The sequence below is a fragment of the Motacilla alba genome, chromosome 13 (assembly GCF_015832195.1).
Source record: "Motacilla alba alba isolate MOTALB_02 chromosome 13, Motacilla_alba_V1.0_pri, whole genome shotgun sequence".
Lineage (NCBI taxonomy): Eukaryota > Metazoa > Chordata > Aves > Passeriformes > Motacillidae > Motacilla > Motacilla alba.
The window spans coordinates 13703064-13719133 of NC_052028.1; the positions used below are offsets into that span (position 1 = coordinate 13703064).

At 48.5% G+C, this 16070-nt stretch overlaps 1 protein-coding gene across 6 annotated transcripts in view; it reads left to right on the top strand.

Annotated features, from left to right (window-relative positions):
- The window catches only part of CYFIP2 (cytoplasmic FMR1 interacting protein 2), a 50052-nt gene that overhangs the window by 10791 nt on the left and 23191 nt on the right, over positions 1 to 16070 (top strand). For 5 of the 6 annotated variants that reach the window (XM_038149920.1, XM_038149924.1, XM_038149922.1 and 2 more), the window contains exons 6-21: positions 230 to 411; positions 707 to 803; positions 1444 to 1572; positions 2494 to 2598; positions 5359 to 5450; positions 8259 to 8376; positions 9847 to 9966; positions 10286 to 10411; positions 11301 to 11467; positions 11751 to 11898; positions 12232 to 12385; positions 12896 to 13052; positions 13781 to 13877; positions 14420 to 14496; positions 15358 to 15466; positions 15762 to 15881. In XM_038149920.1, the coding sequence (XP_038005848.1) occupies positions 230 to 411; positions 707 to 803; positions 1444 to 1572; positions 2494 to 2598; positions 5359 to 5450; positions 8259 to 8376; positions 9847 to 9966; positions 10286 to 10411; positions 11301 to 11467; positions 11751 to 11898; positions 12232 to 12385; positions 12896 to 13052; positions 13781 to 13877; positions 14420 to 14496; positions 15358 to 15466; positions 15762 to 15881 (1998 nt within the window). The remainder of the gene's footprint in view (positions 1 to 229; positions 412 to 706; positions 804 to 1443; positions 1573 to 2493; positions 2599 to 5358; positions 5451 to 8258; positions 8377 to 9846; positions 9967 to 10285; positions 10412 to 11300; positions 11468 to 11750; positions 11899 to 12231; positions 12386 to 12895; positions 13053 to 13780; positions 13878 to 14419; positions 14497 to 15357; positions 15467 to 15761; positions 15882 to 16070) is intronic. The other variant, XM_038149925.1, reaches the window with a different exon arrangement.

Consider the following 16070-nt stretch of genomic DNA (forward strand, 5'->3'; position numbering starts at 1 on the left):
TTGCAGAACACCCCACACTTGGGGCAGTTGGAGAGTTTGAGCCCCTTTCTCCCGTCAAGCACTGAGCGTGTTTGTCAGCAGTGATTTGTAACAATGCTTCATTGCATGGGAACAGCAGAGAGGAGCCTCAGACCCTCCATTCCCAGCCAAAAAATGCTTTTTTTCAAGGAGCTGGTGGGGTGGAGGGGGTTCCCCTGGTGGTGCCTGACCCTGTGCCCCTGCCCCGCAGCGCAAAGCCATCGAGCGCTTCTGCAGCGAGGTGAAGCGCCTGTGCCACGCTGAGAGGAGGAAGGACTTTGTGTCTGAGGCCTATCTCCTCACTCTGGGCAAGTTCATCAACATGTTTGCTGTCCTGGATGAGCTGAAGAACATGAAGTGCAGCGTGAAAAATGATCATTCTGCTTACAAAAGGTGAGAGGGGACAAAACGGCAGAATGGGGACGGGACTGTGCCTGGTCTGACCAGCAGTGAGGGCAGGAGGACATCAGGGCTGGAGATGGGGTTTCTGTGCTGTCCCAGGCTCTCTTTGTGAATTTAGGCAAATCTCGGAGCCCTGCTGTGTTTCAGTTCCCTCTTGGTGAATAGAGCTGTGATGCAGGGGGGGTCTGAGGCTGCAGCGTTGCTGCAGGTCAGACAGGGAAGGTGGGTGGTGACGGTCTCACATTGGCTGAGTGACCCTTGGTGATGTTGGATTTGTCGCTTCCAGAGCTGCCCAGTTCCTGAGGAAGATGGCAGACCCCCAGTCCATCCAGGAGTCCCAGAACCTCTCCATGTTCCTGGCAAACCACAACCGCATCACTCAGGCAGGTCCCTTTTCTCTGAGCCACTGAACCTTTCACGGGTAGAGAGGAGCAGTGACCTTGCTGAGGCTGACAGCACCTCAGAGCCAGCTGTGGCAGCAGCTGTTGGGTCTTTGCCACTGGCTCTGGTGGTCATTTGGAATTCTTGCAGTGTCTCTTCATGTGTCATTCTGGGTGGCTTTGAAGATCTCTATGTTAAGACAAAGATCAAGGTCTAAAAGAGGTAAGAAGAGCTCTGGGAGGTGAAGGTTCTGCCAGAACTCCATCCCCTGCAGCTGCATGGGGACTGCAGCTCAGTCCCCATGGCCCTCCACACTTCACAGGCTCCACTGGTTCTGCTCACAAGCTAAAGTATCACAGAGACAGGAGTCAGACAGTTTGCTCAGAGTCACCCTCCTTTGCATCTCATTGTCTGATGTTTGGGTGTTGTGATCAGTCTGAAGAAGAGTTGTCCTGCAGAGGAAGGTTGTTTTTCTCCTGGTGGTACCATAAGCTCAGTCTTTTGCTAGTAAACTTAAGAAAAGCACACAAATGAGTTTGAAGGAACCTCTTATTTTTCCACTCTTAATCCTTAAAATGTTTCCTGCCTGGTTTCTGCTGTTCCTCTGCCCATGTGGATAATGTGGCTTCTGTTGTTTTTCAGTGTCTGCACCAGCAACTTGAGGTTATCCCTGGATATGAAGAGTTGCTGGCTGATATTGTCAATATCTGTGTGGATTACTATGAGAACAAGATGTATCTCACCCCCAGTGAGAAGCACATGCTCTTAAAGGTGAGGTTGGGCTGTGCTTGTGGGGCTGGGTCCTTGCATAGTTTCACTGTTGTTTTAGTAAAATGAAATCCACTCCTAGGACAACATCTCTCTTCAATTTCTTGGGTTTTTTGCTCCTTTGGGCTGACATGCATCCCTTTTCTGTAGAGACAGTGCCCAGCACATGGTGGGTGAGAGCACTGGTGGGTGCCCTACACCTGCAAGGCTGGGAGGGGTTTTTCTGTTGTGCATGGAAGTGCAGGATCACGGGCTTGACCTGTGCAACTGCAGAGGGCATTGTAAAATCACCACCAACTTTGTAACCCAGAATTTTCTTCTTGATGCCCATTCCCAGCAATATTTCCTGCAGAAGGCAGATGCTCCCAAGTTTGTTTTTCTGGTTGTGAAGTCCTCAAGATAAACATGCCAAAATAACCATTTATTTGGTGTATTTACCCTTGCTGTCAGTCAATTACTGGCAATGATTGCAGTCACTATTACCATAAAAACTTCGTTACAATGGTGTGAGTCAGCTCAGGTTCTCTGAAGTGTGGAGAGTTAGACTCTCTGTAATGATTTGTACTGAATTAATAAGGGGGAGGAAATCAATCCAGGAAAATATTTTAAATTCTTCTCTAGAAGTAAACTTTTTCCTTTGGGTGGAGAAAACTTTTGGGTTGTTGTTATGTGGGGAGAGGAGGAACAAATAACCAAGGGAAGCATCTTGTGGTTTTGCACAGACAACAGAGGCAATCCATCGTGTGTCCTTGCCTGCCATGTGTCTCCTGGCAGATACAGGCACATTTTAAACATTTCCTCATGAGGGTCAGGTGGTAGGAGGAACCTGAAGTGGTCTTTCCTCATGCTGAGTGATGGAGAAGTGTCTTTGACTTGTGCTGCTGACTTCATGCTGATGAAACCTTGCCTTTCCATCTTCTCCAGGTGATGGGGTTTGGCCTGTATCTCATGGATGGGAATGTCAGCAACATTTACAAGTTGGATGCCAAGAAGAGAATCAACCTTAGCAAAATAGACAAATTCTTCAAGGTCAGTGAGCTGTCTGTGTGAGGCTGGTGTTTATTGCAGACCAGTGGATTAACAGCCTGTACCACTGCACGTGCTGCTAGCAAAATACAAACCACAGGAATCATTTACAGGTCCAAAAAACCCTAGGGCTGTGAGCAGGGCCAGGCACAGAGCTGCAGCAGGGGTGAGGGGAGCAGTGCTGACCCTCAGTGCTGCAGGGCTGTGGCTGCAGAGCAGTGCTGGGCTGGCTCTGCAGTGGGAGCTGCAGCTCTGGCTGCTTCCTGCCAGGGGCCAGAGGATGGAGAGGCTCTTCATGGGTGAGGGAAGGATGTTCCCAGCTGACATGGCTTCTGTCTCCTTGCACATTCCTGAGGCAGGTTTGCAGTCTCTGTGGTTTCAGGCCACCAGCAAACCTGGCTGAGGTCTGTGTGAATGATGGTTCTGCTTCTCTTTCCCTCTGCAAGCTGCTGGGCTGAGGGACAGAGGACACAGCTGGCAGTTTTATTTCATGTATAAACTGTGCTCCCTGTATCACAGGAAGAGCTTTTGGGGGAGTTTGTGTCAACTGGGGACTCGGAGGCGCACAGTGAGATCTTCAAAGGGTCACTCTGTGGTTTGATGAACTGTTTTTGTCTGGTCTGAGATGTGGATCTTGGGGAAAGGCCATGAAACCTGGGTGTTCCCAGTGGCAGGGTGGGAAGCAGCCACACAACCTCTCTCTGCTGAAGCACATCTGGCCATGGTCTGCTCCACACCTGGAGGCCAGGCTGCACTGCCCTGGGACCACTCAGCACAGGAGGAGTTTGGGATAACCCTGTTGGTGGAGAGGAGGGCTGAGAACCCACACAGCGCCTCAGGGAAGGTGGTGCCTCCTTTCCATTGCTTCTGGGCACAGGCTGGGACTGGGAGGCATTTTGGGTTTGGAGCAGGTCAACTGTAGGAGGCATGGTGGGATCTAGCAAAAGACAAATGAGTTGGTGGCAAAGAGCAGGAGGACAGCAGAAGAATTTCCTAGATGGAGCAGATGGAGTCCTTCCTGGGTCCTTTATTAATCCCCTGAGATGGAAAGATCAGTTCCTGTTACCAGCACTTGCTCCAGATCAGGGAAAATGAGAAGATGATGATTTGTGGGAGGGCACAGAGGGCTCCTTCCCCTCACTCTTCCAGCACAGTGGATTCTCCCTGGTTCTTCCCCCAGAGGTGGGGTGAGGAGCCTGGATGAAGAGATTGGTGGTGGTGTTGGATAGAGGATGTCTCCCTGCTTATTGCCCCACGGTTCAGTTTGTGGGTGATGTGCTGGGTGTGTGCAGGGGAGGGAAGAGGTGAGCCCAGGCTTGATGGAAGGTTGGTGTGCATCCTCCCCTGAGTGAGTGGGGACCTGTTTACCCCAATTTGCACCATTTCCTGGGGACAGCCCCGAGAGCCATGGGCCAGGGACACCATAACCTTATGGACAGGGCAATGATGAGGTGTTTAAAAAACCTCCCGTCACTGGGGAGACTGCTCTGCAAAGGTGATTTATCACATCATTCTTTAACGTCTTCTGGGTTTTCCCTGATTCAGCTTTGCTAATTCAGCTAAATCTCTAAATCAAGCCTTCAGTGTAATCTGCAGAGTTTGGTCATCTTGGTGCATTCAGGCAGGTTTGCTGTTCATTGCTGTGGGCCATCAGAGAATGAGGTAAAAAACCTTCCATTGCATGGAGTAACTTTCTCCTTTCCAGCTTGGTTTCCATTTGCACTTCTCCAGCATCTACCGTGGTCTCACCTAACCAGAAAAGTACCACTCCAAACTATCAGATCTCAATAAGGAAAGAACAACTGCTCCTTCACTACATCTGCTTATTGCCTTCTGATTAAATTTCTAGTGGATTGCCCAGGAATTTGAGTAGTGAAAATGAACTACCCCTTCATTTAAACCTTTTATGGAAGTGCCAGTGGGAATCCTTGATGACAGCATTACATATCCTCTGTACAACTCAGCCTGAGAAGTGTGTGATAATAGGACAGGGAATTTGCCCCCATCTTCCCTGAATTTTGGGGCAAGGCTTTTTGTAGCTGGATGAAGTTGAAGCTTCATATTTTATTGATGAGCTGTCAGTAGCCCTTGGTTGGATTTTGTTTGCAGGTGGAAGTTTAGTGAAGGAGGGACCTGTCTGAGCTTGAGGTATCTTCAGAGCACTTGGAATTTATTTTGCATCCAAAACCTTCTGAGATGTGAAGGGCAAGCAGAGCCATGTTACATTGCCTGTGTCTTTCTCTTCATGGAGAAGTTTTAAGACACATCACAAGCAACCACAGTGCTGAGTCCCTGGGGGAAGCTGACACCATCCTGGGTGTCCAAAGTAGCAACATGCTGGCTTTTCATCCCTCTGTTCTCTTGGAGGATTAGGCTGGGAGACAATAAGGCCTGCTCAGGACCATATTTCTCTCTTTTTGTTGTAAAAAGAGCCTTTCCTCTGGCTGGTTACAGCGCTGAACCATTCTGGCCATAACCAGCCTGGTAGCAGTGAGCCCAGGGCTCCAGAGCACGCACAGGGAGTGATTTCCTCCCACAGAAAGCCTTGTGATCATTTTCAGTCATTTCCTAGGTGTGAAATGACCCTGGGTCCAGGTTTGCACTTTGCTTCAAACATCGTGACACTTTGCAAAGCTTCAGAGGTGCAGCATGCCTTTTTGGAGTCCCTTGTGTTGTGCTGGGGCCAGGCTCTCTCTCTCTCTCTCTCTCGCTCTCTCTTTCTCTCTCTGCCATGTTTCAACCATCTTTTGTTTTCTTTTCCAGCAGCTGCAGGTGGTTCCTTTATTCGGCGATATGCAGATAGAACTGGCCAGATACATTAAGACCAGTGCTCACTATGAGGAGAACAAATCCAAGTGAGTGCCTGCCATAATGTCTCTTGGCTTCTGTGTGTGTCCTGAGGGCCGTGGGGGCTGCAGCCCTGCAGGTGTGCAAGGCCTGTGCCCGTGTGTGTGTCCCCGTGAGGTGTGAGTCCGGCGTGCCAGCTCTGTGTGCCCGCGTGTCCCTCCCTGTCCCTGCATGGGGAGATGTCCTCAGCGGCCCTGGGGGTGCAGCCAGCTCCCCAGCTCTGTGTAACCATCCCTGGGAGCAGGCAGGGCTGGGAGGGGCTGGCAGAGAGGCAGGAGGAAGGAAGGGTGGCTGGTGCATGGAGCGGGGCAGCGCCGAGCGCGTGCGAGCTGTGTGAGTGTGAGAGGTGTCCCTGCTCTGGGGAGATTTTAATCCACAGTTTGCACCCCCAGGACAAAATCCTCCAGAGCATGAACACAGCAGTGGATCTCTGCAGTAGCCAGGGTGTCTCCTCTAGCTCAGGCAGGGCTCATGAAGAAGGATGGCAGCCATAAGGATTGAATCAGAGGCTCAGACGCTCTGGAAATTAATGAACTGGAAAAGACTGAATGTGGCTCTAACGACTGGATGTGGCACTCAGTGCTCTGGTTTAGTTGACAGGGTGGTGATCAGTCAAAGGTTGGACTTGATGATCTTGATGATATTTTCCAACCTTAATGATTCTATGATTCTGAATACTGTGGGAGAAGAGCAGGAGTGGAGAGCTCAGGAGCAGCCTGGGCTCACGGGCAGTTTGCTGCTCCATCAGATGAATCCACAGATGTTGTTTCAGTCACAGCAGGCACGTGAGAGGCCCCACTTGTGTTTGTAGCTCTGCATCACGCTCAGTGATTGCCAGGAGAATCGTTGTTAGGTTTGGATATCCTTGGAATAAGGTTTGCAACCCACGTGAGCGCAGCCTGTCTGAGCTGTGCCTGGCTGTAGTGGTGGGTGGCAGCCAGGCTTTCAGCAGGCAGTGGCCTTCCACCTGTGGGACTGTCTTGGGTGGAAATCTGCTTTCTCTGGTGTCTCTGAGGAGCAGCCAGTCTGGGCTGTCTCTTCAGCAGCACAGGAACTAACCTGCAGTGTCATGGCTTCTGTTTGCTCGTCCCCTTCCACTCCAGAGGGTCTGGCTTCTCTGCCTGCCAGGAGCAGCCCTCCTCCCCTGCCCTCCCAAAAACTGGTTGAAAAGTGCCCATTAATTGTTCAGGAGAGGTTTGAAAACAATGTGGCAAAACTCCTGAGCAAAAAGTTTTCAATTAAAATGGGGGGGGGGGGGGGGGGAAGAAGAGAAAAAAAATATGATTCTGTGCAATGTGAATTTAAAGAATATTTTTGAAAACTCTTTTTAAAAAGGAGAAAAATTGTCTGAAGATTTGCTCCTTTTAATCCCAAATCATTCAGAAAGCACATTTCAACGAAACACGTGTCAGCAGCATTCCTCATTTTCTCATCCCAAAACCGAGGTAGCTCATGGGCTGTTTTACCTGTGCACAATTTTAATGTCTGTCTTTGAAATCTGTCTCACCAGGTCTGTGTGCCGTGCCGTACTAACCAATGTTTCTTCCTCACTCACTTGCCTTCCCAGCAAACTGCATGGAACTCCCAACTCTAACTCTGCCAAGGTGCTTCCATGTAATCCCCATTTCTTACTAATATTGTTTTTGTCACTTTCTCTCCCTCCTTGTCTCCGTGCAAGTGGAATTAATTGGTGTTTTTCCCGCATGGCGCTTTGTTTCTGCACTGTGGAATAGGTTGTGTGTGGCAGGGAGGGCTGGGCCAGCCCTGGCCAGTCCTGCTAACCTGCCCATTGTCCAGTGGGCAGCACGTGGAAACGGGTAAGAGCCAAACTGGGAACTGGGGGAGGATGGATTTCACAAGGGATGACGTGACCCAGCCTTTCCAGGACCTTCTACCACCACCACAAATACTGGCAACAAGTGCAGTTGAGTGTAGATGTCCACATCAGGGGCAGGTTTCTCACCTTCCTTTTGTATGGGCAGTCTAAATTGGAGAACAGGACTATCATAAGATGGACAATGATTTAGGGGGGAAAAAAAGTATATCTGAGCTCCTACATTGTGATGACAGAGTAGGACATGCGAATCTCACTGGTAGACAATTGGTTGCACAAAACATTTTGGTGGAGCCATTCTGATTCTGTATCTGGGGCTTACTCATTACAAGGAGGAAGGTGATATTAAATTAAATAGAGCTGGTTTGTCCCATTCCTTCAAACAACTGTGCCTTTGGAAGGGGAGTGCTGCCCTTTTTTAGGATGACATTGCACTGTTGCATGGTACATATGGCTCAGTGCAAATGAAAATCTACTTCAGGTAATCATATTCTGCTCATTGTTTGTACTCAGGGTTGTTCACTGAGCTGGTAGCATGAACCAGAACCAAAAACAGGGGGAGGGCTAGTTCTTTGCAGAGTTTTTCTTTGCAGGAGAAGGCAGTACAACCCAGACCTGGAGGGAGGACCTCTAAGGGAATGGTTATTCTTAGCTTTAGCAGAAAGGATTCAAACAAGCCTTTGAAGTTCATCCTTCCCTGAAAGCTTGTCCCACGGTGGCCTGGGAGATTGTCATCTCTGCCCTTGGAGTAGGTGAGCCCACATGGAGAGCAGCCTTCAGGGTGGATGGAGTGGACACATTCAGGCTGAGAGGCAAGTGTCCCCATCCTGCTGTGTGAGACCACCTCTGGACGACCCCACGCACCAGAGGGACCACACGGGCTGAGTCGCCTGGAGCACGTTGAGGTGGAGAGAGCAGCTGTCCCTGGGCTGTCCGAGTGGAAGCTGTGTCCTGTCCTTGACACCATTGCTCTTTTGCCCAGGTGGACGTGCACTCAGAGCAGCATCAGCCCCCAGTACAACATCTGTGAGCAGATGGTGCAGATCCGAGACGACCACATCCGCTTCATCTCGGAGCTCGCGCGCTACAGCAACAGCGAGGTGGGTACAGCTGCACCCCCTGCAGCCAGGCTGGCGAGGGGACTGCTGGAACCCTGGCTCTGGAGGATGTCAGACTTTCTGTGCTGACAGGCACTGACCCCCAAGAGAACACTGCATTTGACCTGAGGCCATGGAGAAGGCTTCCAAAATGGAACGATAGAACTGGGATTGTGGGTGTGTAGTTTGAATGGAAGTGTGTGATGTCAAATGGATAACTAAGTGGAAAACTTAGAGTTGAAGGTTCTAGAATATAGTAATATATAAAGCAAGATGGAGGTTTGGGGTGGAGGCTGATCTTTCTTCTTCACCTTCTTCTTCACCTTCTTCTTCACCTTCTTCTTCACCTTCTTCTTCATGGGATTGGATGGTTTTGTGTAATTGGATAAAAAAGTCCACATTCTGGGGCATGCGTGGTTGGCTATTGGGTTAAAAGTAAAAATAATTTAGGTGTCATTTCTTAATTGGACAGCTTATCCTTAAAAGGCCTTGTAGAGAGATATGTCTCCATTTTTAACTTGTTAGAGTGAGGTGCTATAGAACTTGCAGTTTGTGAGACTGTAACATATATAAGAGCTAATAAACATCTGAGTCCTAACAAGAAATACCATGCCATGCATTTACTCCCAACCTTGGCAAAAAGAACCAAAGAATCCATTAGTGGACTAGCCTGGTACAGAGCAGTGTGGCAGGACCATGGTCTGTCACAGATGTACAGTGAGGAGGGATGAAGGACATGGGTGGAACAAACCCCTCTTGATGCAGCAATAAAAAAGCAATTTATGAAAGGCTCCTGTAGGTCCAAAATCATGTGCACCAGGAGATCTATAGCAACATCTTCTGCTCCTTGACCACAGCTTTGTGAAAATCAGCAGAAAAAAAAAACCTGGCAACTAAATGTTTATAATCAGGCAAAAGTCAGAACACCAGTGGCTTGCAAATTGGGCTTTTCAATTACACAGGCCTGTCAGTCAGGGCTTTGAGGAAAGTTCACGAGGGCATCCCTGTTCTTTTCATTACTGGATGCCAGTGCCCTCTCTGATGCTATTGGGACTGTTTTTTGCACGTGTGATCCTCATTCATCAGTGTCAGTTTAACAAATCGTAGCATTCTCAGGCACTTCTTTTTTGGCATTTGTAAGAGCTTATTTGAGCTTTAATCAGTAAAGGATTCTCAAGGATTTCAGTAGTATTAGACCATTAAAAAGGAATGGGAAAGTGGAATAAAAACAGTCAGTTATTTGCTCTGAGATGACAGGTCAGACTAATTTTTTTTGTAGGGAATAATTTGACTGTCTGTAAAAAGAGTCTTGCCAAGGTCCTTTTTCCTGAGGGATAGAATATGCTTGACTCAATTCTAGCTTGGTCATAAGGTCAGGAATTCATTTCAGGTGGGATTTGGGAGAGAAATCTGTTGACTGTGTGAAGCCCCTGCAGCAAATTGCTGATTGTAGCACAATGTGATATCTTCCAGGTGGTCACTGGCTCAGGCCTGGACAGCCAGAAGTCGGATGAGGAGTACAGGGAGCTCTTTGACCTGGCTTTACGGGGGCTGCAGCTGCTGTCCAAGTGGAGTGCCCACGTCATGGAAGTGGTGAGTGCATCCCTGCATCACTGAAAGCAGTTTGGGATGAGCCTGGGAGCAACTAAAACTGTAATTCAAGCAGTGATGGAAATTCTTAATTTGCAAAGTTTTGACCACATCTTAACACAAGTCCATGGATGTCAAATGCCTGGTATGACTGGCAGCCTCCCAGATAAAGAAAACCAATTCACTAAGTGATAATAAAGCCAAGAATGTCAAACTGTAGTGATGTCTAGAGAATGTTTTTTTGACATACAGCCTGATTCAGTCTTTCTAGCCTATCTTCTTCCTCATTGCAATGGTGACATGGTCTCTTTCCTTCTTCTAGTACTCTTGGAAGCTGGTTCATCCCACAGATAAATTCTGTAACAAGGATTGCCCAGGAACAGCTGAAGAGTATGAGAGAGCCACCCGGTACAACTACACCAGTGAGGAGAAGTTTGCCTTTGTGGAAGTAGGTGCCACTTGCACAAGAGTCAGAGCCACTCCAGGCTGGTTTCCTGTCCATGTTCCTCAGGCCAGGGAAAGAGAATGGAAGGGCATGCTCTGCCATGTGACCCATGTTAAGGGATTAAGGGCCCCCACATCCCTTAATCTGGTTTTTAAATTGCCCCTGGCCAGCGCTGGGTCTGTCATGGAGCCAGCTGATGTTGGCTCTATCAGACGTGAGGGGAATATGAGCTGCTGCTTCCAGCAGCTTCTCACAGAAGTCACCCCTGTAACCTCCTACTCCCAAGATGTTGCCACACAGAGCCAGAACAGGGGGCTTGCTGAGCAGTGTGATCTGGAGCAAGAGCTGCAGCTGCATTCAGGAGCTGTGCAAACACAAGAGATGCTCAGCCAGTCCCCAGGACACATCAGCTCTCAGCCTGGTTGTCTGTAAACAGTGAGAACAATCCTCTAAGCCAGGCTCTGGGAGGCCCTCACCTTCCTCCTGCCTTACACACAGTCCAGGGTGGTTTGGATGTTGCCTTATGGCTTCCTCCACTGTGCTGTTGGGCAGGGCAGGCTGTGCCCTGTGCAGATGCAGCTCTGTGCAAGCTGCACCCACACGTGGAGCATGTGCAGTTTCCTGGGATTGTGTAGTATTAAAGATACCAAGAGATCAGGAGTACAAACAAGGAACAAGGGCTATTTGTAAGAAGCTGATGGTATAAATGCTTTCCTCAGCTTCTTGTGACCTGTAAAGCAGCTAACACCCAAAAATCAGCTGTCTGATCACCAGGCCTATGTTACTTGAGTAGAATTAATTCAGTCCCGAATTCTCTCAGTGAAGAGGATTTGCAGCCCTCTTCACAAAATGGAAAAACAGCAGATACACCTGGGTTTAACTTTTTCTTCAGGTGATTGCCATGATCAAAGGCCTGCAAGTGCTGATGGGGCGGATGGAGAGTGTCTTCAACCAGGCCATCCGCAACACCATCTACGCGGCGCTGCAGGACTTCGCCCAGGTGACCCTGAGGGAGCCTCTGCGACAGGCTGTCAGGAAGAAGAAGAATGTTCTGATCAGGTCAGTCTGTCCCAGAATGCAGGGCAAAATCCATATATTAATTAGTGTTGTTACACTTTGTAATACACAAGCACGTGGGCCTGTGTGTGCTCCAGTACACAAGCGGCCAACAGTCCTTGGCCAGCAACTCCTCCAGAGGTGACTTTGGGCATCATCCCAGCAATAGCAGCTGTGTATGATCCCACCTCAGGTACCTTTCCTCTCACATGTGCCCAGCCATAGGTATTTTCATCTGGAAGTAAAATCAAGCTTAAGCACTGCTCTCCCTCTCCCCCCACTCCAGTGTCCTTCAGGCAATTCGGAAGACGATCTGTGACTGGGAGGGAGGTCGAGAGCCTCCAAACGATCCTTGCCTGAGAGGTGAGAAGGATCCCAAAGGTGGATTTGATATTAAAGTCCCACGACGAGCAGTAGGACCATCAAGCACACAGGTATGTGAATGTCTGTGTCCTGTGTGGGGAATTAATGGTCTTAGAGCTGTGTAGGAGTCTCCCACCCTGTGGGTTAGCAGCTGTTTCTGTGCTCTGTTCCACAATATCTTCATGTTGTGTGTTAAATGTTGCTTTGGTGCCTAATTTGTTTTATAATTCCCAAAGCCTCTTCTTTCAGGGGTTTAATTATCTCTAACTCTGAAGGATAGTGGCCTATGTGTGCAGAGGGTGGTCACCACTTTGGAGAAGTGTTACTTTTTTGTTCCCAGAACACCAAGGCCGTGTGTGATGGTGTCTGGAGAGTGGTAACTGCATGTCACCTTTTTTCCAAAGCTTTACATGGTGCGGACCATGCTGGAGTCCCTCATAGCGGACAAGAGTGGCTCGAAGAAGACTCTGAGGAGCAGCTTGGATGGGCCAATAGTCTTGGCCATTGAGGAGTTCCACAAGCAGTCCTTCTTCTTCACCCACCTTCTCAACATCAGCGGTGAGATTATGGCAGGGCGAGGCTTGAACCCAGCCCTTGCATGCTCAGAAAGGCAAAAGCAGATCAGCTTTGCTCCTCATTGACCTATGAAGAAGATTTTCCTTGATTTTTCCCAAGTGTCCTACTTCTGCCTGGTTTGGGCATGCTTCTGTGTAGTAGTCATTGTGTGAACAGGGCTGTCAGCAAGAGCAAATAGCTGCAGGTGGGAGTTTATTTTCTAGGACTGGGCTTTCCTTCTGTCTCAGACAGGCTGAGCCACTGGACACAGAAGAAGTCTTCCAGAATAACTCTGAGCCATTCCAGTGCTCTCACTGGCCCTCTAGAGCAAAATGGGTGATCCCTTCCTTTTTCTTGTGTTACCAAGGCAGCATGGACGTGGTCTGGGTTTAAAACCAGAGACATCCTAGAAAAATGTTCTGTACCCAGAAGCAAGGCCGCAGCAGCTGCCTCCTGTGTCATGCCCTCACTGCCATCCCCAGGGGAGTAACATGGATCCTCTGTGCATTCCAGAAGCTCTGCAGCAGTGCTGTGACCTGTCCCAGCTCTGGTTCCGGGAGTTCTTCTTGGAGCTGACCATGGGCCGCCGCATCCAGTTCCCCATCGAGATGTCCATGCCCTGGATCCTCACAGACCATATTTTGGAAACCAAAGAACCCTCCATGATGGAGTAAGAGCTGATGGGCTCTGCTGGCACCGTGCACGTGCTGGGTTTGGGGTTTTGTTCAGGAAGAAGGGTAGGCTGGTGATGAGCAGTCTTTTTGGTGTGGGAGGTAAAAAGATGTTCCTTGTTCTGCTGTCACATGAATGGTGCTGTGTGAACACCTCGTTAGCAGACACAGGGGCGACTTCCTGGCACTGGCACTTCTTCATGTGTCATAAACAGCAGCTGGCAACTGTTGGGATGTGGGCAGGACACGGTGGCACTGTCACCTGCACACAGCAGTGAAACAGATGTGTCACCAAAGGGGGTGGGCCCAGGCTAAGCCACCTCAACTTCTTTTTGTATGTGGGATAAATTATGAGAGGAATTGCTGTTCTGCAAGTGTAATCACCTTCATAATGTTCTTCTTGTTAGGAAAACTTGGTTGTATGGGCATTGTCAGAGCACTCTCTGGAGTGAGGGCAGGGTGAAGGCTCTTTTAAGGGCAGAGAAGAAGCAAGTGTTGATTGAACAACTCATAATTAGCTCACTTCCAGGTCGGTTGTAGCTGCTTCCTGCAGAACCCAGGGATAAAGAAGGATTATTTGAGGGGCTGCAGGGAGTGGCAGTGATAGGCATGAAGTCAGAGAAAAGCCTTTTTTTTACATCAGGCAGGGCATGACATGCACTGGCTGCAGTTTATGCTGATAAGCTCCAAAGTTAATTTTAGATGTGGTCTGTGTTCTTGCCCTCAGGTATGTGCTGTACCCCCTGGACCTCTACAATGACAGTGCATACTACGCTTTGACCAAGTTCAAAAAGCAGTTCCTGTATGATGAAATTGAAGCTGAAGTAAGTTCTCTTCATTTTTATTGTATCGAAAAAGCTCACAGGGGTCACACTGCCCTGTTTGACCTAGCAGTTCATTATAGGCACCTTTCTCATGAAAGAAATATTCCATCAGACTGAGAAGTTTTAAAGAAGATCAGCATTTCTAGAGACCCTATAGACTCTCTTGATTAGGGCTTCAGCTCAGCTGTACCTGTAGGGAACCTTGGAAGCCAAAAGCTGTCAAACACTGGGGACATGGCAGAGGCTGATGAGCAGAGGGTTTGAGACATCAGAGAAATTCCTTGAGAGGGAAGGGTGATAGAGGGTGGGGGACCAGGACCTGTAAGAACATGCAGAAACTATTAAGAGAGAAATGTAACTGCAATTTTCTGCTTACCTTCAGCACTGTGAGAAGTGCAGTGTGGTTTTAAGATGGTGTGACCTTTAATGAATGTTTGCATTAAATGAAGGATCTGTGTTGGGTCGTATTGATCTTGCGTGCGTAGGAAGGAGCTGTTCTGTGCTGGTGACACCCTCACCAAGTCTTGTTTTTCCTCCCCCAGGTGAATCTGTGCTTTGATCAATTTGTGTACAAGCTGGCAGATCAGATCTTTGCCTATTACAAAGCGATGGCTGGCAGGTAGGAGAGCCTGACTGCTGATGGTGACTGATGATATCGCTGCATCCAAATTGCTGTTAACCAAAAGATTTCCCTCAGGGAGCAGCCACTGCAAGAAGACAAAGCATAGATCATTCCTGTCCCCCAGAGCTGGCTGTCCACGTCAGACCGATGTAGATGGGGAAAATTAATTAAGAAGACACAGATAAAAGTGAAAAAAAATAATAATTGGCATCCGGAGTAGCAGTCAGAGTACAGTTTGTGAGAGCTGCAGAAAAGCAGACTGAGCTTTTTACAGGCATGTCCTTGCTTGACTTCTGTTTCTGTACCAGGCAGAGGACTGGAAGCCTCCCATCTCTACAAAACAGTAATATGCACTTGTCCTCACCCTAGTAAAGCAGCAGGACTTGTTCTTCCTTTAGAGAGATAGAACCTTTGTGGCATATCCTCCTTACCATTTTAAAGGGTATGGATGAAATCTAGTGACAGTCTTCTTCTCGTGGCCCCAAAGGTGAACCACGTCTTCCATGTGACTGCAAGTTCTGTCTCTAGGTCACATTTGGCCTTAGAGAAGGAGGACAATCACCATCACCAGCCAAATGTTCCCACAGCAGATCTTCAAGGAGGGAACACACCAGGAAAACCACCCAGTACCTGGCACTGATATCTTTCAGCACTTTTTTATGTATTTTTGGATGTTTTAGCCACAAAAGACAAGCAGGGCAGTCCCCAGATAACAACTACTGCTCTGTGATTTAGTGTGCAGAGATTTCTTGGAATTCAGAGCCAAGATTAAAAGAGGGGCTAAAACAACTCTGGAAAGACTCATAGAGAAGCTTATAGTGTAGTTTCTATTTTTCTGAGACTGCTTCCCTTTTTCAGTGTTTTACTGGACAAACGCTTCCGGGCTGAGTGCAAGAATTACGGGGTGATCATTCCATACCCCCCATCCAACCGCTACGAAACGCTGCTCAAGCAGAGGCACGTCCAGGTACGGTGCAAGCAGCAGACTCCAGTACTCATCACTCCTGGTCTCTTTTCCTTTTGGTGGTGGAGGGCATCCTAGCTGGGCTGAGAAGGGATGAATCTGTTTGTGACACAAAAATTAGTTATGATTCACATTTCCCCCGTTCCTTCTTAAATAATCTAGACTCAACTGAGGCACTTGCGCCACCACTTTCACGTTTAAGCAGATTTCAAGGTTTGGTTTTAATTTGTGTGTTGAGTAAAAAATAGAATGCCTTTTCCTCATCAGTATATAGCATGCAAATCTTTTCTTTTGCCAGTTGCTGGGCAGATCAATTGACCTGAACAGGCTCATTACCCAGCGCATCTCTGCAGCCATGTACAAATCATTGGACCAGGCCATCAGCCGCTTCGAGAGCGAGGACCTGACATCCATCGTGGTAAGAACTTGTATTGACTCTGAGTATGAGCAGGGAGACTAATACACTGCTGTGGAGGCAGTGTAACTGTCTGCTGTTTTGAGTTCCCCTGCAGTAGGTTTCAACCAGTCATGTATCTTCCTTTGTGCTGCTGAGTCTTTACTGTTTCTGTTTATGCAGCTTTAATTGCATTATTATCAGACCATTAAG